General features: G+C 38.5%; 1 protein-coding gene across 1 annotated transcript in view; it reads left to right on the forward strand.

Moving 5' to 3' along the window:
* Nucleotides 1-21,089, forward strand: part of ANK3 (ankyrin 3) — a 382,424-nt gene that overhangs the window by 35,383 nt on the left and 325,952 nt on the right. The window contains exon 2 of the mRNA XM_061374052.1: nucleotides 11,322-11,360. Within this exon, the coding sequence (XP_061230036.1) occupies nucleotides 11,322-11,360 (39 nt within the window). The remainder of the gene's footprint in view (nucleotides 1-11,321; nucleotides 11,361-21,089) is intronic.

A 21,089-nucleotide genomic window follows, 5' to 3' on the forward strand; every position in this document is an offset into this window, starting at 1 on the left:
AAAGTAGAATAGAAGATAGGTCAGTATAACTGATGTATCTGTTCTAGGTCAGAAAGGTAACTTCTGTCATGTGAGGCTGTCTCTTTTAGGCTTGAGGAGATTTGCTCAAAGGACAGTGGTTTGGGGCTTTTACCACTGGGATAGCATCAGTTGTTGCAGTCACTCAAAAGCAGTGAGAATCTGGCACCTAGGAAGCTCTGCAATCATGAGGTTATTGTGAAATATCTGACAGGAAGCACATGTCTTTATCCGTTATTGCTGATCTCAGTGCTCTGTCATTTGGGAAATGCAATGACTGATCTACTTACACCTGGAGGATGGCTAATAACTGCATGTTAGATAACATTTTGGGTGCTGTTGCATGGGTATTGAGAGAGAGAAGAAAATAAATATTATATCTTATGCTTACCTGATTTTTACTTTCTTTTTTTTTTTGAGGAGGAGCTCATGCAAGAAAGTCTAGGTTATAAAAGCAAATAATAAGACACGAGTCAAAACCTTAGGGAAATCTTTGGTTTCCTCATCGCTGGTGTGAGGTGAATCCTGGCACTTGTAATCCCTGGGAGGTCTTCTGTGACCTAAATTTTGCTGTCCCTTGATGTGACTTATCACATACAGTGCTTCTGGGACAAGAAGCACTGGCTTTCCAGCTGCTGCCACCTCTTTTTTTAAATGATAGGTGGTTGCTGGCAGGGTACCTGAAAATGTCTTAGACTTCAATAATTTGTGTAAAATATCTAGAAAGTGTTCTGAAATTAATGTTTAGAGTATTAAAAACAAAACAAACTAAACATCAGCACCATCCCTCCCCCCAAACCACAAACCTGCACCAGATGTCACTTAACTGATAATTTTATCACTCTTAATAACGTTTTCTTCTGTGTAACTTGCAACAGTGGATCCTTTTTGTACAAATGAAGAACAGTTCTCACACACTGAGTTACTGTGAAGTTACAGGGATCTCTTGTCATGAGCCTTATCTGAAATATCAAAGCAATGTTTTCTGTCCTTGTGACATGAAATGCAGTAGTTGCCATATGGAGCATAGATAGGTGCTCAGTACTATATTATGCACTGAGTAAGAACAGCACTTTTTCGATATATATTGAATACACCAAGTATTGTGTAGATAATTCTGCTACATCATGGGCTGACAATAGTGTTTATGTGCAAGATGATGCAAACTTTGGGTATGTTGACTACAGATATTTTCTTGTGCTTTGTGGAATTGAACTTCAAGGTTAGCATTGCCTTGAAATAGGATTTTCCGTTTATGCCACAGCCATATAGTTTTTACGCTTTTGCAATATTGCTGTGTATGTAATGTTTTGCAGGGTTCAAAAAATCATTGAATCTCACACAGGAAATGTACAAATATATTTATAGTTTTTGTTATAAATGATACATGAAATATTTGGTCTTCAGACATCTTGTCGTTAGCTTCATGTTGCCATGGGCACTCATTAGTATTCCAGGGAGGCCTGGTTGTCATGGTGAAGTGTGTAGTTGTACCGTGTTCCCATGGCAACCTCCACCATTAGGTACCTTCAGCAGACCTGCTAGCAAATCTGTTTGGTAAAGCTACGATGATCTTGTGGTAGCATTAATGTTTTAAATAACATTACCATCCTTTCCCTAGGTGATTAGCATTGCAAACGTATTTTATATGTTAATATAGAGCATTGTGTCCATGTAACATGGTGCGATTTGGATTTGTGGAAAATTGTTTTCAAAAAGCAGCAGCAGGGGATAGCTCGACCTCAGAAGAGGTTAAGACAAGATTATGGTGGTGAAGCTGTTTACATTTTTTCATGTATTTTTTGTGTGTCTGGTTTTGAAACTAAAACATTTCAGAGCTCGCAGCTCCTGCTTTGAATAACCTTCAGCAGTAACAGCCCTTCTGTGGACACCTGAGGTCTTTGGAGTTCTTTAGGAGGCTTTTGTTTGTCTCCTTTAGGAAGAGAAAGCAAATTACTTTCTGGCTCACAGCAGCAAGGTATTATTGCTGGTGTGGAACAGTACTGTAGATGTTATCTTTGGATCACTAAAATTTTCTATCTGCTGCTGGAGAATTTGTTTTGATGTTGGGGATATTTAGAAATGTGAAGGGCAAATAACATCTGTCAGCTCCTTGCTAATGTCAGGCTGTTTACTTGTTCTTAAATTTTGTTCTCTCTTTGTATGTCTTTTAGGTTATGTAATGTACCCAGTCAAGGAGCTAATGAAATTTTTATTTACATGCCCTAACATGTGGAGCGCTATGCATTCAGAAGTGGAATATGCTTATGTAGCTTGTTTAGACAGGACAGCTTGATTGGTCCCTGCACAGGTGCCCTTCCAATGTCTGTTGTTTAGTCATAGAAATGAAGCAGAAAAATATACAATTGGATGGAGTGTAGAAATCTGTGAAATTTTTAAAATAAAATAACAAAACATGATAATGATAAAGCAGTATTCCTGAGAAGTGGTGACTTGATACATCTTGGAGAAATCCGTTCTGCTCAGCCATAATGCATAAGGCTTTCTACAGCCCTAGAGAGTATGTTAATTCTGTCATGGTGCTGATTGTTTCCCTGTTATGGTTAGCAGATAAAAACAGTGACTTAAACCCTTTAATTTTAATGAAGTTATTTAAAGACTTAAACATTAGAAATCACTTTATCAGCTCATGCTTATTATTTTGCTTTAATTTGATAAAGTGATTTTGCACAGATACCATGGCCTCTTTCCCAACTGCATTTAGAATTACACATTTTCTTGGGGTCCTTTTTCTGTAAGCTGATTCGCTTTTCAAATGTCTGTGCTGAAAAAGCCTTTTTTGATACCCTTGCTTAGGGAACACCATAAACCTAAATGTGGATTGATAATCAAACAACCGATTCAAGCAACACTCTCTTTCCACATACTGAAAGCTGACAGCCAGGAAAGCTTTTTGTCTTATCTACATTTCTTGAAATTCAGTTTGATTTTGAACTGTGTCAGACTGCATGGCCTGAATCACACCATGAGGTATGAAAATGCTATCTCACAGTACTCTTAAACTTGAATAAAAGTAGCATGCTTTTAAGCACTTGGTGGGAAAAAAAAACAAACGTACTATGTAAGGGGAAAAAGAATGTACTTTTTATAAATTTCTTAATACATTTTAAAAGTATCTTCAGCATTGGTTCAGTTTTGTTTTGCAGTGGCTTAAGAATCTCCTTCAGTAAGCACTTGCTGGCTTTTATAACTGTAATTTGTATGTAGGTGTAGCAGCAGCTTGACTCCTTTAAATCAGCAAGCGTGGAGACAGGCATCTACAATGACCAGGATGGGCTTTCCCTTTGTCCTGATTACCACTGATGCTTCATGGAGTCCCTTCTTCTTCTTGGTAGAATTTTTGTAATCAAAGGAAAAGGATTTTAAAAAAACCCAAACAACTGATTTATAAAAAAAAGTAAAGGCAGGAAGTGCAGTATGATTTGCACAGTGAAGAACTGTGCTAACATGGGCAGACTTTTAAGCAGCTCTGAGCAGTAAAAAGTGATAGGAAGCTCATTTTTGTATATTTTCTTTTCTGTCTATCACTTTTTTCCCCAGTGGGTGGCAAAAAGGTTACTGTTAAAAGAAAGGGAAATGACAATCATGATTTGAACTTGGAAGTTTTTGAACTTTTTTGTTGAAATTTTTTTGAACTTTTTTGAACTTTTGTTTGAACAATGATTTGAACTTAGGCAAGTCACGGATGTAGCTGAAAGTTGTATGCGACCAATACTCTATCCAGATCTTTGACAGAAGTGCTCAGTGTTCAGTTGTGGCTTATTTGCTTGCCAAGCCATTTTCTGTGTTTATTTCAGCTTTTCTTGATATGTTTTTTTCCTTTCCCTACAGCAATGAATGAACCATGGGCTTTATTCCTCTCATTTCTAAATGCAGAAATTTCAGTTGCTGAGAGTACAGGGTTAATTGCATGAAATCAGACATAGTCTGTTAATGTGCTATGTAAGCTCTTAGTTTTAAATAAATGTTCAAATTTTATACATGGATGGCAGGGAAGGAGTTTGGTAAAATAAATCTTATGCAATCATACCAATGGAATTTTGTGCTTTACTGTCCTAATCTTGATGATATTCTCATACAAGTAGAACCTAATTCCTCTTTTCTGCAAGAAATGTGTGGCATGAGATAACTGTGATTTATTTTCTCCATTCTATGTGCTGTAATTCATTAGCTTTTAAAAATACTGAGTGTGAATCTAAATAGTATCAGGTATACTCATTAGGAGCTTTCTGATGGTCCATTAATTAATATGCCAGTAGACTGCAATGAAATGTTAAACTGGATGCTGAGCTTGCTTACAGGTCTTTAACTTAGCAAACATGTAGACTGCTTAATACACAGAGCACTTCTGTACAAAGTATTACTGCAAAGGAAGGTACAGCTTGAATCTTGAAGTTTTTTCTTTTTTAGTTGAGCTATTAAAACCAAGCTAGTACTGTGTTCTGTTGTTGTTTGTTGATACACTGGAGCTGTAGTGAATTAAAATGAGGAAAAAGGTACAGAGCTTAAAACAAGCCAACCTAGGCAACTTAAACCATAAAACATGCTAGAAATGTAATTTTGTGTTACGTTAAATGAGAAGTATTACATGCGTGTATTGTTGTTACGATACTGGGAGAGAAGTTGCTGTTTGTCTTAATAAGAGAAAATCCTTTCTGTTAGTCAAGTGGTAATAAAGACAATAATGCCATTTTACCAACAGTCTTGCAACACTAATCATGTTGAAAAACCCTTGCTACAATGCAAGTTAGAAAATAGATATTGACACCTGTAAGTACTGGCTAGTATACAGGTATCTCTAGTGGCTTTTTCAAATGGTTTGTGTGGTCTCCCAGGTTACCATTCTCAAAACAGAATATATTTTTTTTTTCCCCAGAATGTGTGACCTTTACGAGCCAAGATCTTGTGAAGTCCTTGCTGGGATGAGATTAAAAGTGTGGCTTGCACTGGGGATTGCAAAAAATTGAAGTAATTTCTAAGGCTTGGACTTCAGGCTCTGACTTTTGTGGAAGTGTTCTACTCTGTATTTTCAAAGGACCACAGAAAGGGTTGAGGGTATCTGTCATTGATTAGCATGTGTTTATGTAGAGAGAATTCAGAAAATGGGTGACTCATCTTCATGACTTTGATATGTATCTCCAGTAACACTGGTGTGCTCAGTAGTGGTGGTTGAGTAAAAATACTCTGCATTCTGCTGTTGTGGCAGGAGTTGCAGACTTGCATACATGTGGCAGAGGAGCAATGCTTTGAAGTTAATCTTAATAGGATTGCCATTTCTGATTCCAGTCAGTGGTGGCTTAGGTATGTGCCACACCAAGACTGCTTTTTACCCTTTCTTAAGGTGAAGCGTGGATATGGAGATACAGTGGGAGTGATTATAATCTTTCAGGAGTCCTGGTTTAAAGCAGTGCTAAGCTGCATTGTGGAGGCGTCTCTACATCTGTGAAAGAGTATAATCATCTGAGGATTTTTTTTTCTGTTGTTACTGAGAGAACTCTGAAAACTGAGCAAGGATATGACTTCTGTCTGGTAGCCAACTACAGCGTATGCTCTTTTGGTTCTGGAGCTAATATTGCTCCTTTGAGCTACGTACAGAAGATGGGGGACTTTACTGCTTTTGCAGGGTATCTGAGTCAAAACCAGCATTGTTCTGTTTGTGTGCTGCAGCCCTCTGTCAAAAGCAATGGGAGTGCAGCAGCATGTGGCACAGGTCACCAAGGTGGACGTAAACTGTATGAGCATGCTCGCAGAGCTGGGATGTAATTGCCCATTTTGAGTGAGACAGTTCAAAAAAGGTAAAATCTGCTGGTTTTATGTAGTTTTTAAGTGTGGGTTTTTTTTCTAGAAGGATGTTTGAATAAAAAGTAGTTTGAAAGTGGGAACAGGAAGGGACTGTATCTTGAAATGTGTCCAGCTATAGAACATGGGGTATTAGATGTGACCTGCATAAATTAAGTTGCACAATGCCTTTATCCTCTAATAGGTGGAAACCTAGAAATAGAAATATGAATGTTGCCCCTACTTACCACTTGTGGAGAATTCTCCTTTAGTCTGAGCATTGGACAGTAATGAAAGGAGGCTTTTCCCTTTGGGAATTGAGTGCTTTATTCAAAATGTAGTTCAGCAACTGAGCTAAAGAAGGATATATATTAGCTACCTGTAACAGCACTTGTATCCCATTTGCTGGATTCAAGCTACTAAATGGCAAGTCATTAAAATGCTACGAAAGTCTGTCTCGACATGGGACTAGGTACATCATTTCAATGTTTAAAATGTACCAGTTCTGAGTGATAAAGAGCTCCTTAGAATTCATAGATCAGCTGAAGGTGCTGCTACCCATTCATCAGGAAAATAGTAATCTGTAGAACATGCAAATTTTTCAGGAAGAGTTGCTAATATCTGTGCCCATTTTCTGTGTTTTGGTTAACTGTTAGCATGTAGTAGGAATAATCTGAGGCCCCGAGACTCTCATGTGATTTCAGCACAAAGAATGTGGTGTGTGATTGAATATGGGGCTGGAAGGTGTGGCCCTGAGAAAAGGCACTTGGGAATATTGAAACATCTCCCAGCAGTGTTACACTGTTGGATTTTATTATTTCTGAAATGCAGAAACAATAACTCAGTGATTCTCTAAACCTTTAGCATAAAAATTCAGGAGTTCTACCAACGATACAGATTGTTATTTTACTTTTTTGTTGTTGTTTTGTTTTAAATTTGAATCACGATTGAAAGTGATGCATGTTTTCTTGTCTGTGTCTTAAATGTGAAGCTTCAGAAACCTCTTATCAGATTGGTCTTCTCATTGGATTGGCAAAGCTTTTATGTGTGGCTATGTATATTGTTGCATTTTGAGATAAAATAATCCTTAATGTTATATTCCTTTTCTCCTTCTCTCTCATGAGAACTGTTGAGTGGAGTCCATACAGTTCAACCTAATGTTTTGGAGAATGCAGAAAATAAATTTCTGCCCCAGTGTGAGAGACTGAGTGGACTCCTACTGTAGCTGAAAGTATTTATATCAGTTTGCATATCATTAGTTAGTGCTTACTAGTCACCACATTTCTGACTGCCCTGTAGTAATGCACTTCTGCTGCTGTTGGTATCTTGTGATTCTCTTTGGCAACTCATTAAAATGAATAATTCTGTTGCATAACAGATCTTTTTGTACTGCCTGCCTAATGCATTACCAAGGCAGGTTTTGTTGAAGTATGCGTGGTAGTTTGGTAGGACCCAAATTTTTGTACGTGAGAACTTCTGTTAATTTTTTCATTGATACTCCAGTTTAACTGATAGTGGCTGGCACATACGAAAGTTGTAGCAACCGTTCCAGGTAATGGGAAATGCCTGATACTTCTAATCCCTTCTGATAATGGTGTAAATAACAGGGTAGACTTTGTTCATGATGCCTATCCTGGAGCCAAATTCTCTAAAGCTGGAAAATAATATATATATATTTTTTTTCCTTCAAAGTGCTCTTTATGCTACCTGATGACATAGCCTAATGTCTTCGCTGATGTCTGTTATTCTAGACTTGCAGATGCACTTTCATAAGTATCAACCTAAAATCAGTATTGTGTAAAACAGTGTATACAAATATGTGCAGATCTATATATGTACGTAGAAGCTTTTCATTTAGACATGCACACATGTGTATTAGGTCATCTGTCAATAGAATAATAATAGGCATAAACATGTACTGTGATGTTTTGCTTTAACCATCTGCTGCCAAGTATTTCCATGGCAGCCAAGATGCTGTACATCTGTGTTCTGTCAAACTCTGCTTGTATATTAGACAAGACACACAAGAAGCTGCGGAAAGAATTGAGTGTTGTAGTAATATCATTTATAGAAATGTCAATGTAGCCTAAAGGTAAATGGATAAGAAAATGAATCCAGAACAAGAAGAGTCTAGCCTATTAAAAATGTCATTGTTCAGAGGACGCTTTGTACCTTACAATATTTCTGTCTTTCTGTGTTTATGGAAAATACAGACATATTCCACTTCTTCCCTCACCACAAATCTATAACCCAAATCCCTCAACTTGTAACTAATCAGAAAAGATTTTGTAAGTGCCTGAATGTGATAATCTTGCTTGTAAATTCAAGAGTTCTTGTCAAAGTAACAGTTTTTTTCTTAATGCATATTCTGGGGAGGGTGGAGTCTGATATTACTGCAGAGTGTAAGAAGTACAGTAAAAAACTAAGATGCAAGGTATTCTTGTCCTTCTGGCCACTATAGACACACAGTGACAGTTTGTTGCTCTGATACCAATGCTTCAAGGATTGACTTGCTTGGTTTTGTTGAGACAAAATTCTTCAGTAACCACGGTCTTGTCTAGGCATACAAATCTACTATAAGCACTTAATTACTTCTTCATGTAGTTTACCATGCACCCTCTTAATATCTTCTTTTATTAGGCCACTGTGACAATTCTTTAATTACTTTAAATAATTTACCTATATGCGAAGTATGGAGAAAAGCTCCAGTGCTTACATCAGTGAGATGTTTGTACTAATTACCTAGCTAAATTAATGTTATATATTCCCTAAGTGCTGTGGGTGAATGTTTCTCCTCCTTCTGCACATTCCCTTTACAATACCATAAGCATTATAGTATCACATACAGATTACAGAAAACTGCACAGATTGCACAGACTACAAAAAAAAAAATATGGATTACTGGACTCTTCTCTGGCTGTCTTGATTTTTTTGTTTTTTTTTTTTAAATGCATTCCATCATGCAGATTGCAAAGGTACAGCAATTACCCTTCATATCTTTCCAGTCTTTTGTACTGTTTCTTCCTGTTCCATGGAAATTGGTCAAGAATTGGGTGGTTTTAGCTCATTTGTATTTTGTTCTCAAATCTGATGTACTGCTTAGTTTACAAAAAGCTGTGATGACTGCCAAAGCAACATATGTGAGTGACATGAACAGTATTGTAGTAAGCAGCCAGCTATACTAACATCTTAATTCATCACTCAGTATGGGAGAGTGGCAGTTTAGCATATGGCCAGTCTCTTCAGATGTTGGTTTTTTATTTCAGATGTAGTTAGGGCAATTTAGTTCTTGCATCTGGGAAGGAGGTCAGGCTTGTAAAGCGATTTCTTCTAGAGCTTTTTGCTAATTCTTTGGTAGTACTCAGATCTCAAAGTTAGAGCCATACGTGAATTAAAGTTTCTCCTTCTATGCTGTCAGAGAATGGGAAAATGGAAACATGAATTATTCACTAGGTATTGTAAAGACCCAGATGCATTAAGGATGAATTGTTGAGTGATCTGTGTAATCTGCATAAACTTCCATAGAACAGGAACAGTATTTACAGAGGCAGAACCTATTGTTTGTTTAGAATTATAGCCCAATAGCTACTGAACTGGAATATGGTTTGACTGTATGGTGAGAAAACTGAAGGCATAGTTCAACGATGCTATTTTCTTTTTTCTTTTTTTTTTTTTTTTTCTGGGGAGAGGTGTGTTTCTGATTATTAGAACAGTGTTTTGTGTTCAAGTATCTTGGAATAAGAACTTGAGACTTATGCTGTGAAAAAATTACATTCTTCATTACTGAGGTTGTTGGACAAAATACATTTATTTGGGAAAGGAAATGGAAAATCTGGGAAAGAAAAGGAAATTTGTATTTTTATATGATATACAAAGAATTAGTCGAGCTTTACATAGATACTGTTAAAAAAAAAAGTTACATTCCCACTGTGAAAAAAATCGGAAAAGAAAGTGTATGCCTCTTGAGCTTACTTTCTGACAGACATTTTAAGTAACTTGTCTAAGAACAGTAGAAAATGAGCAGTTCTACGTGATGCTCTTTCAGTGGGGCTGTTTCTGTAACGAAGGTTATAATTTTGGTTTGTTGATATTCAGTCTGGGCAGTTAGTGACAGTACATATATGGGTATTCCAACTAAATTTTGTGATATTACATGCTTTATTCATGCAGAAAGCTGTGGCTGCAATTTAAAGTTTAGCTAAAATGTTCTGTAATGGTTATGGGAATTAAACACCCCAAGGTGAGCAACTCTTCTGTGGGAAGACATCAATTCTATTTGAAAGATAAATTTAACAAACAAAACAAAACCCCCAAACCAACAAAAAAAAAACCCCAACCCAACCCCCAAACAACTTCTTAAATCAAAAAACTTTGCTTTTTCATGTTAACAGAGGGACTGATCAGCTTACATATGCATATATACTATATATACACATACATAACTACATATACATACATATTCAAATACACGAGAAATAGATATGTTTTTCAATATTTAAAAATTTGAAATAGATTTAAGAGAACAGGTAGACTAACGTTCTTTACTGGGTCATGTTGGCATTAATTCCTTCTTTTTTAATTCTCAAGTTGGATAGTCCTAACTTTGTAGAGATCTAAGGAAGACTGTGGGGATTTGTGTCATAACTCCATGAAAACTACTTGGTGTCTTTCCTAACCCCTGCCAAGAAGTCATTGTTCTCATAGTCATTTTTTTGACTACTTTCCTTGCTGAAAAGCATTTGCTCAAGCACTGTGGGCATCACCTCAAATGCTAAGCCACCAAGATGTTTAAAACAAAAGTGTGCTGAAGAACACTGTCTCTATTCTTGTTATTTTCCAAGTAGACAAAGAGGATACCTCTACTGTTTTGCTTGGTGTTTCTGTGTGTATGGTTTTTTCCCCTCCTCTCCTCATAGGCTTCATCTTGTTGTTTCTTTGCCCATCTGTAGGTTTTAGCAGAGCTGGAGGGATATCATGCTCTTTGTGATGCTTTGCAGGCTTTCAGTTTGCAATTTCCTTCTGTCTAGCATCTCAATATTTCACAGCCTTTTTTCTTTTTTCCCTTTTTTGAGGGACTTAATCTTTTGCCTCATGACAAAATGGATTTGTTTACAAAAACTGTATGAACAGATTCCTCGGACACAGAGACTTTTTAATGTAAGACCCTGGGTTGAAAGCAACTGGTATGTGTAATATCCCCTTGAGGCAGCGAGACATCATCATTCTATGGGATATGAAACACATCTTGTGACATCAGTCAACTGCAGCCTGTATTATGACTTCATACTTCTGATGCTGATGCTGTACGACGTATTTTCTGTAAAGCGTAGTGTGTGTATTCCTGATACCTTTGCTACAAAGTGATGATGGTCTTTGGATTGCTCCACTAATTGCTCGCTAATAATGTTATCTTTTCATGTAAGCATTATGTTTATTTTTTGTACTACTGAGATTGTTTTACCTACCAGTTTTAATTATTTTCAATTTAATGTCTTTATTTTTAGGTATACCATAAATGCTACCCTCCAGGAAGCCCTAGAAAGGTAAAACCTTAAAAATTCTGGTTTTGTTCATTCCCTGGGCTTACATGCCAGTGTTTGTTGTGTTTTTATTCTGAATGTATTGATACAATACTGTGCTCGCCACTGGAAAAAACAGAGAATGCTGTACTGTAAAATCTTTGGGACTCTGATCTTTTTGAGCATTTGTAGAAAATGTGTTTATCTGCAGTCTTACAGTTTTGTTTCTACTGCTTTGAAGCCTGTTCTAATTCATGTGTTTCTGTAAGCATCTGTATTGCTGTTGTGCACTTCAGTGTTCCTTATCATAGATATTGTTTTGTTTAGGTGAGCAAATAAACAGTCTTCATGTGAAATCACGTGAAAGGCATTACCATTTAGGTTAGCTAGTTTACATGGTTTTGGTGTGACGAGCTTTGTGATTGCCTAGTGGTCTTTAGACCACTAGCTATAAAATTTGCTTATTCTTAAAAACCAAAAATCTGTCAGTTATTCAAGTTTTGCTTACTTGTGGTTGAAACAATTTTGTTCCATGACCTTGGTTAGAAAATACCAGGTATGCAGACTTTAGGATTTAGCTATGTCCTCATGAGCTGACTCTTTGACTATGCATCACTTCAATGAGAAATTAAGATATGTTGTACTCTTATGCCTGTATTAGCAGCGTATAGTGCTGGCATATGAATCATTATTTCTTTTCTCTCTAAAATACCACCCAAAACCTGCATGAGGAATTTATAGCTGCCAGATGTTACCAGCTGTGTACAGCTTCCTCCAAATTGCCTTGGTTTCGGTCCAGTAATGCTCTGATGTGCACCTTTTTATCTTGCATCAGGTTAGAATAAGGTAAACAACCAGATTCCAGGAAGTTTTGGACAGGAATGTGTTTGCTGCCACTTTCATTTTCTTTTTCTTCATCTGTTTGTTTTGTTGTGTTGGTTTGTTTGTTTTTTTTTCCTCCTCTCTGAGTAACATTTATCTTAGATGTAGTCATTGAAAAATCACAAGGGAAGACATTGCACAGAGAATAATTCACTTTGTGTTAAGTTTTTCTGATTTTGTACTGCAACTGGACAGAAGTTGTTCCTCCTGGTTGTTACTGTCATCTGTGGAAGCAACAGTGAGCACTGGGGATACTGGAGTCAGATGTTTGAAGACCTATGGTATCATCTATTCGGAACATTACACTGACTGCATATCTCAGCATTGTTTTTAATCCTCTTCAGTGTAGAAATTCAACTCTCTGGATGTATAAAAAGTTGTTTAATAAAATGAATGTTTTTTATTGCTCACTTCTGTATTTTTCTTTTCCAGTAAAAGCATTTGGCAGAACCATATCCCTCTTAAGTGTCAGATTTGCTGGACCTTGTGACATGTTTGAAGTAGCTAATAGTGCAAAAAGCTTAAATGGGCAAGTCACCCATTTTTCTATACTATGTTTTTGTGTTTTAAATAACAAGGTTTATAAATGGTTTGAATTTTGATATTGCAAGCATTGTAATTTGTTGTCATCAAAACTACTGTGATTCAGTGGAGAACAACAGTCCTGAAACTGTCATCATCTTGGCAGAAAATTTTTTTATTATACTCACTTCCAAATTTTCCACGTGGCTGAGCTAAGGTCTCACATTGACATTGTGACCCGTGACCGAGGACGTGAACTGATACAGAAGACTCTTGGCAACACCATTAGAACTTTAAAAGTGTAATAAATTAAAATAAAGCAGAAAATCTACACTGAAATTATAAGAGGGTAGAGAAGTAAATGGCTGAAGCTGGCACATTCTGCCTTTAATCCCTTTTCCTACTGGGACATCCTCAGATGGCCTTTGCTGAACTTAAGATATTTAATGGAAGAAGTGTGGCTTTTGGTTTTTAATCTTCTTGGGACTGGAAGGCTCTTTGAGTGCTTTGGTAATCCACTGCCCATGAGAAAGGATGGAAGAAAGGGGAAAACCTTATTCTTTCTGTCAAGGCCAGTTTTCTAATTGTTTGAGTCTATGGAACAAAGATTTTGAACTAAGAAACCTGAATTTAGCTGTTAGCTTTGGACCCACTGAACTGCTGTGTATTCAAGTTGTGCTGCTGTTTTCCTGTTGGGTTGTACTCATACCCAACCTGAAATTGAACCCTGCCTTGCTCGTGGTAGTGGTGGGGAAAGGGCAAAACAGTGGGATTTTCCAGAAAACAGCAGGGAATATTGCTGTTCAGCTGAAAATTCTCTTCTTGCCTTTCCTGCTTATCCCCTCTTATCACTGAACAGTGGTCACAGCTGGCTAGTAGCACACATAAAGGGGATCCCCAAGCTGCAGTGACCAGTGATGACTACGTTCCTTAAGTCTTGTATCGACACTGCCACCATGTGTGAAGCCTCTGTGTTTTGTGCCTCCTGAGCTCTATTGTAATATTTAGTTCTTATTTTTGTTCCTTTAAAGGCTTAAAGTGTAGTGCATATTTAAAGTATGTACTTAGATGAAATTGCACAAATGTGTGAATTACATTGTGTCTTAATAGCTGAGGCAAATACACGTTCCTTTAGATTTTGTCAACAATAGTTTCCGTTAACAAATTAGTTGGTTTGTTTTGGTTTTTTTTTGTGATGAAAGAAAAATGGAATATAAAGACACAGTATACAAGGTGAAGTTTAAAAATATGTGAAGAATCCAAGAAATTGTGGAGAGCTAAACTCACTTTATTTCTTTACATTATATATTTTTAAACTGACAGTCCTTATCTGAAAATGTAATTGCTTTCTCTTCTGCTTGACATTAAGAATGTTCTTTTAATTGTTGTTCAGAAGGTTATTTCTTACTGTTCTAGATTTAACTTGTCATGACTCAATCCAAATTCCAACATTTTACTTATTTCAAGAGCTTTGAACCAACTGATGTTTGAGACGAAAGCTTTTTTCATTACTTAAATTACATGTTTGTGTGGGATGGGAATCAGATGGCAGCATTTCAGAAATCTAGTTCACCGCTTCAGTCTTATGTGCCAGTTATCTGTCTGGACGGGACTTTGATATAAAGGCTTGGAAATTAATGTTGGCATCTGTAGGCCTCTTTGTTTAAAGCTAAATTGAATTAATAGAAATAGCCAGAGGTAAGGACTGGAAAAAAACCCAAACCAAACTCTGAAGCTCAGACTCTCCCAATTGGAAGACAATGTGTAACACTAGATCAATAGTGCAGAACATGGTAGGTACACAGTTGCAGGAGTTTTACAGAATTCATGTAGAATGATTAAACTGCATCATAGAATCATAGAATAGTTAGGGTTGGAAAGGACCTTAAGATCATCTAGTTCCAAGTCCCCTGCAATGAGCAGGGACACGTCACACTAAACCATGTTACCCAAGGCTATGTCCAGCCTGGCCTTGGATGCTGCCAGGGATGGAGCATTCACAGCTTCCCTGGGCAACCCATTCCAGTGCCTCACTACCCTTACAGTAAAGAACTTCTTCCTTATATCCAGTTGTCCTGGGTTTAGCAGTAGCAGTCATTTTTCTCCTTCTTGGTAGCTGGTGTAGTGCTGTGTTTTGACTTTTGGCCTGAGAGCAGTGCTGATAACAATGATGTTTTGGTTTGGCCAAGGACTTTGTGAGCCTCATGCTCTGCCAGGGAGAGGGGAAGCTGGGAGGAAGCAGAGACAGGACACGTGACCCAAACTGACCAAAGAGGTATTCCATACCACAGCACGTCATGCCCAGGATGTAACTGAGAGTTACCCAGAAGGGCGAGGAGACTGTGGGGTTGGAGGAGGTATAGGTCGGTGCTTGATCGGGCTGGGGGGGTGAGTTATTGGTCAGCTGGTGCTGAGGTGTTGTATTCTCTTCCCTTGTTATTTCCTTTATCATTACTATTATTGGTGGTAGCAGCAGTGATTTGTGTTACACCTTAGTTACTAAACTGTTCTTACCTCAACCCGTGGGAGTTGCATTCTTTTCGATTCTCCTCTCCGTCTTTCCAAGAGTAGGGGGAGGGCAAGAAGGGGAGGGGGAGTGAGTGAAAAAGCTGTCTGGCTGGGTTTAAACCACGACACCAGTCTAAACTTCTTCTGTTAAATTTGAACCCATTACCAGGATATTATTTTAACACAGAGGGTGTTCACATGTTTCTATACAGAAAAAACTACACTTAAGTTTCTCAGCTGTAAAAATAAACCTTTATTTTGTAAACCATAAAGTTCTAAGCAGGGCAATGCAGTCAAAAGACAAAGGTGTACTGATTGGTAGGTAGTAGAGACAAGGTTAAGGATTTAAGTTTAAAAATCTGAGCCTCACTTGATGTAAAAAAGACAATTTACATAAACATTTTACAAAATTTTATGTAAATCAAATGTGTGAAAATTGGGACAGGTGAAGTGTAATTTAGATGCAATGTGCTAGGTGGTAGAGCATGAGAATGTTCCACAAGTGTGTATTTTTAAACAGCATATCATAATAGGGATTTCCAATTTTAGTTTTGTCTGCTGTATAAATGTGAAAACTCATAACCGTGTGTGGAGTAAGCTTTTCTTTCCCTTCTTCTGGAATACAGACCAGTACGTTAGTACAGTTATTTTTGGCAGTTGAATATTGCTTTAGATAGGAACCTATTATACATGCTTCCTTTTAAAACATTGTCATAAATACTTAACTCGTAATAATGGTTCTCAGCAAGACAGACTGTTCTTTCAAGTTTTAATTTGATCAGTTTTGTCTTACTCCATGCAAACAGACAATAAAATAGTAAATACAAAGAAAAATTACTAAAGTCCCTTGATAATCAAGTACCACAGAAATGGTAGCAGTAGTTATCAATAACATCAGCAATCAGTAAAATCATACCGATTTAATTTCTCCTAGTCTCAGTGAACTGTGTGTTTTGAGGTTTCTTACTTTCTCACCTTCTTATAAGTTAACTGTTTTCTATTGGTTGTTACTTTATGTATTCTCATTACTCAGTAGAAGAATGGTGGGTTTAGTTGATAATACTTTTTGCTTTTCAAACAAACTAAATTTTTTGATGCTTTCTCTTTTAATTAGACACACACACACAAAAAGTTTTTTCTCAATGCAGCAATTTTATATGCAGAGGGCTGGGAAGAGGGTTTGGTTCCAACCTTATCTTTTCCTGACTTCCAAAGTGACAAGCCAAAATGATGCCTCGGCAGAAGATGGCAAGTGTTCTGGGCATATCTCCAAACTTTCCATTATGTGATTGCTATGTTATATCCGGACAGAACCTGTAGGAGGCAATAAATGAAACATCACTTCAAGTAATAGCTACTAGCAGAAACAATCATCTGAGGACAAAGAAAAGTCTTGCACTCAAGCAACCATTATCTTTCATAGAATCATAGAATAGTCAGGCTTAGAAAGGACCTTAAGATCATCTAGTTCCAAGTCCCCTGCCATGGGCAGGGACACCTCACACTAAACCATGTCACCCAAGGCTTCGTCCAACCTGGCCTTGAACATTGCCAGGGATGGAGCATTCACAACCTCCCTGGGCAACATATTCCAGTGCCTCACCACCCTTACAGTAAAGAACTTCCTTCTCATATCCAGTCTAAACTTCCCCTGTTTAACTGGTTACCTCTTATCCTGTCAGTACAGTCCCTAATGAACAGTCCCCCCGCAGCATCCCTATAGGCTCCCTTCAGATACTGGAAAGCTGCTATGTGGTCTCCATGCAGCCTTCTCTTCTCCAGACTGAACAGCCCAAACTTTCTCAGCCTGTCTTCATATGGGAGGTGCTCCAGTCCCCTGATCATCCTCGTGGCCCTCCTCTGGACTTGTTCCAACAGTTCCATGTCCTTTTTATGTTGAGGACACCAGAACTGCACACAATACTCCAAGTGAGGTCTCTCAAGAGCAGGGTAGAGTGGCACGATCACCTCCTTCGACCTTCTGGTCATGATCCTTTTGATGCAGCCCAGGATATGGTTGGCTTTCTGGGCTGCAAGCGCACACTGAAGACGGCTCATGTTCATTTACTCATCGACCAACACCCCCAAGTCCTTCTCTGCAGGGCTGCTCTGAATCTCTTCTCTGCCCAACCTGTATCTGTGTCTGGGATTGCTCCAACCCAGGTGTAGGACCTTGCACTTGGCATGGTTAAACTTTATGAGGTTGGCATCAGCCCACCTCACAAGCGTGTCAAGGTCCCTCTGGATGGCATTCCTTCCCTCCAGTGTATCAACCGAACCACACAGCTTGATGTCATCGGCAGACTTGCTGAGGGCGCACTCAATCCCACTGTCCACGTGAGCGACAAAGATGTTGAACAAGACCGGTCCCAACACTGATCCCTGAGGGACACCACTCGTTACTGGTGTCCAGCTGGACATTGAGCCGTTGACCACAACTTTATCAACATCAAGAGTTTAAACAAGAAATGAAGTAAACTACTGAATTATGCTTGAAGCTTCTGGGGTGCCAGTCACTTTTTTGAAGCTGTCTGCTTTGGAAATGCTGTTGATTTTGTCCTTCTTGTATATAGAAATTGCCCTGCTTTCTAACATCCTGACAGTAGCAGAACTGCCTGACTTCTTTGGAGCAGGAAATGGGGAAGTTTTCTGCTGAAGCATAGAGAAGAAGCTTTTGTGATAGGAGGTGTAACTTTTGTTGGAAATCTTTTCTGGTCAGGTCAGAATTTTGAAAGGATTCATCCCTTCTTACTGTTTCTCGAAGACAAAGGTGAGCAGTAAGATTGCTAGTAATCCAGAGTTTGAGAAGCTGAAGGAGCATGGCCCAGAGGGATTTAGCAGAGGATGAACCAAAAGTATTGGAAGCCATGAAGGGGGAATTCAGATTGTAAGTGCTTGGCAGTGGTAATGTGACCACAGGATCATCTGTAGCGGAGGGCAAGAAGGTCCACCTGCAAAAGGAGTTTAACTGGCTGGAAGCTAGAATGCTAAACAGAGCAACTCCCTGTAGAGAAGTGAAGTCTCCTTTGCTGATGAGAGAGGAATCATCTACGTTGTCTTGTAATGATCATGTAATGCCAGTACTTGGCAACTGGCATTAAGGAATGAACCCAGCACTAGACTGAGATGTCCCATGGCAACGCTCACGGGATTGATGCTGATGCAAATATCTATAAGGATTTGGCTTTTGATACATTTTTGCAGGTTCCTTGTAGAAGTGCTTATGGTGGTAAAACTGTCCAATGTACTGTTTGTCACATTTTCATTTTTTTATTTTTGTTTAAGCACAAACCTGTGTTCAAGTTGCTTCCAGGGGTGCTATAAAAATTCCCCAAGACCTGAAAGATACGGAGTATGGGATAAAAGGAACGGGTTAGGCTGTTTGGAAACTAAACTCAGAAAAAGTAATTATGCCGGGTTAAATGCGTGAGGATGGTAAGAAAGACCTTGAAAGCAGAAAACATATGGGAAGAAAGAAACTGAGGGTAACATTAGATTAGAAAGTGAAAAAGCAAGTATCAAAAGATAGTAGAAGACACTATCTGAATTAGGGCAGGTGCTAGCAGTGTGAGAATGAATTAGCTGTTATGTTACACAGGATGAGATTGAGTCCAAAAATATAAGTTGGAAGTGAGCAGGTCCTCATCTGTGCTTAGAATGAAATTAAATGGTAGTTCTGAAAGGGAAGTCTTGAAGCTCTCAAAACTGCAAGGAAGTGAGGAGGAAGAAGCTGAAAAGTGGATAGGTGGAGAAATTGAGACAAAATCATGAGTGTTTCAAGGTAGGATGGATGATCCCAGGGGCCGGTATGCTTGCAAAAGGTAGATATGTGACCAAGGTGGCAGGTGGAAGAAGCTGATGTGTACATATAGAAGGCATATATGGAAGAGTTGGGTGAAAATGGGGGGGGGATTTATGTCAAAATTCCCAGGGCAGTATAAGGTTTCAATGGTTGTGTTGAGAGGTGAAACATTGCACACACAAGTCCGGAAGAGGCAGATGAAGTGGTGGAAGAGAGAGTGGCAAGTAACAGTAGTTCAAAGTGGAAATGAAGGAGAAGGAGAGTGATGTGGAAGAAGAGCAAAAGGAAGAAGTAACAAAGTTTCTTTTAAGCTGCTTTTGCAAAGAATAGAATGTTCACTATGCAGCAATAGAAACTGAGATGCCAAATATAACTCCTTATGCATATAATGTAATTGGATAAGCATAACAAAGTGAAAGATGGGATTGTACATTGAGAGTACATTGAGAGTAATTCATACAATCATGGAACAGTTTAGGTTGGAACGGACCAAGGAAGATAGTCTAGTTCCACCCTCCCACCATGGGCCGGGATCACCTTCCGCTAGAACAGGTTGCTCAAAGCCCCATCCACCCTGGCCTTGAACACTTGCAGAGATGGGACAGCCGCAGCTTCTCTGGGCAGCCTGTTCCAGTGCATTTGGCCTTTTGATTTCATGAGGTTCGTGTGGGCCCACCTCAAGCCTGTTAAGGTCCCTCTGGATGGCATCCCTTCCTTTCAGTGTGCCAACCATACCACACATCTTGGTACCATCAACAAACTTGCTGAGTGTTCAGTCCTGCTGTTGATGTCACCAACAAAGATGTTGAACAGCTCTGGTCCCAATACTGACCCCTGAATAACACCACTGGTCTCCACTTGGAGATTGAGCTGTTGACCACAGCTCTTTGAGCATGACCATCCTGCCAATTCCTTATATACTGAGTGATCCATCTGTCAAATCCATGTCCCTCTAATTCAGAGGAAAGAATGCTGTGTGGGACAATGTCAAATGCTTTGCACAAATCCAGTTAGATGATGTCAGTTGCTCTTCCCTTATCCACCAGTGGTGTAATCCCATCATAGAAGGCCACCAGATTTGTCAGGCATGATTTGCCTTTCATGAAGCCATGTTGGCTGTCACTAATCAAACCCTCACTGTCCATGTGTCTTAGCATAGTTTCCAGGAGGATCTGCTCCATGGTCTTGCCAGGCACTGATCAGTTATTCTATCTGTGTTCGGCATGATAGAATTATTCCATCAGCTGGTAAGCTGTTACAGAAAGTGAACAGTGCAGTCCTTAATTTTTAAGTTACAAAAAATATTGACAGCTTGAAACAGTGATAGCTAATTCTCGCAGCTTGAAACTGAATTGTTATGTAAATTGGAGTTATTTCTGTGCTTAAAAAGTGTTACATACACTGCATGTGCTTCAGACTTTTCTTTAAACATTTGCTAATAATAATAATGTCTTCATGAAGCATTTATGGTGTGCCTGGAGTTTAATAATCAGATGGGGCAAATCAGCTCACTTGGTCAGCCGTTAAGACTTTGAAAATGGACTTCTTAACAATTCTAGGTAATGGTCATTCATATTTGCATGCTATAGTAATGAAATTAAACTGCTTTTCTGGCCATCAGAATTGTATAAATAGAAGCTGAAACTTGTTCTGAAAAACAAGGTCACATGCAGCTACTGAAATATGAACCTTATTAATGCAGTATATGGGAAGCTGCTTCTGCTAATGTCTCCTGTTTTCAGAGCAAGTATTGACGTTGTTGAAGACTCCTGTGGTCCTCCTTGCAGCGAGAAGACGCTAGAAGTGTTGCTATATAAATAATATGGAAATAACATGTAAGGATTTGTCCTGAGAAAAAGCCAGAGGGCATGTTTACTGAGCTGGAAAGATTCTTTGAGCAGGAATGCTAGTTAATGTGCCACAGCATAATATCAAGGAAGTAGGATTATTTATTTTTTTTTCTTGTCATGACCCCCCTCAATCATTTGGGCTTAACTAGTGACCAAAGTGAAAATTAATACTAAAACAAATTGTGTTAA

This window comes from Neopsephotus bourkii, unplaced genomic scaffold, assembly GCF_033783945.1.
Source record: "Neopsephotus bourkii isolate Nb327-2 ecotype Australia unplaced genomic scaffold, CSIRO-AGI_Nbou_v1 NB_1634, whole genome shotgun sequence".
Taxonomy (NCBI): domain Eukaryota; kingdom Metazoa; phylum Chordata; class Aves; order Psittaciformes; family Psittacidae; genus Neopsephotus; species Neopsephotus bourkii.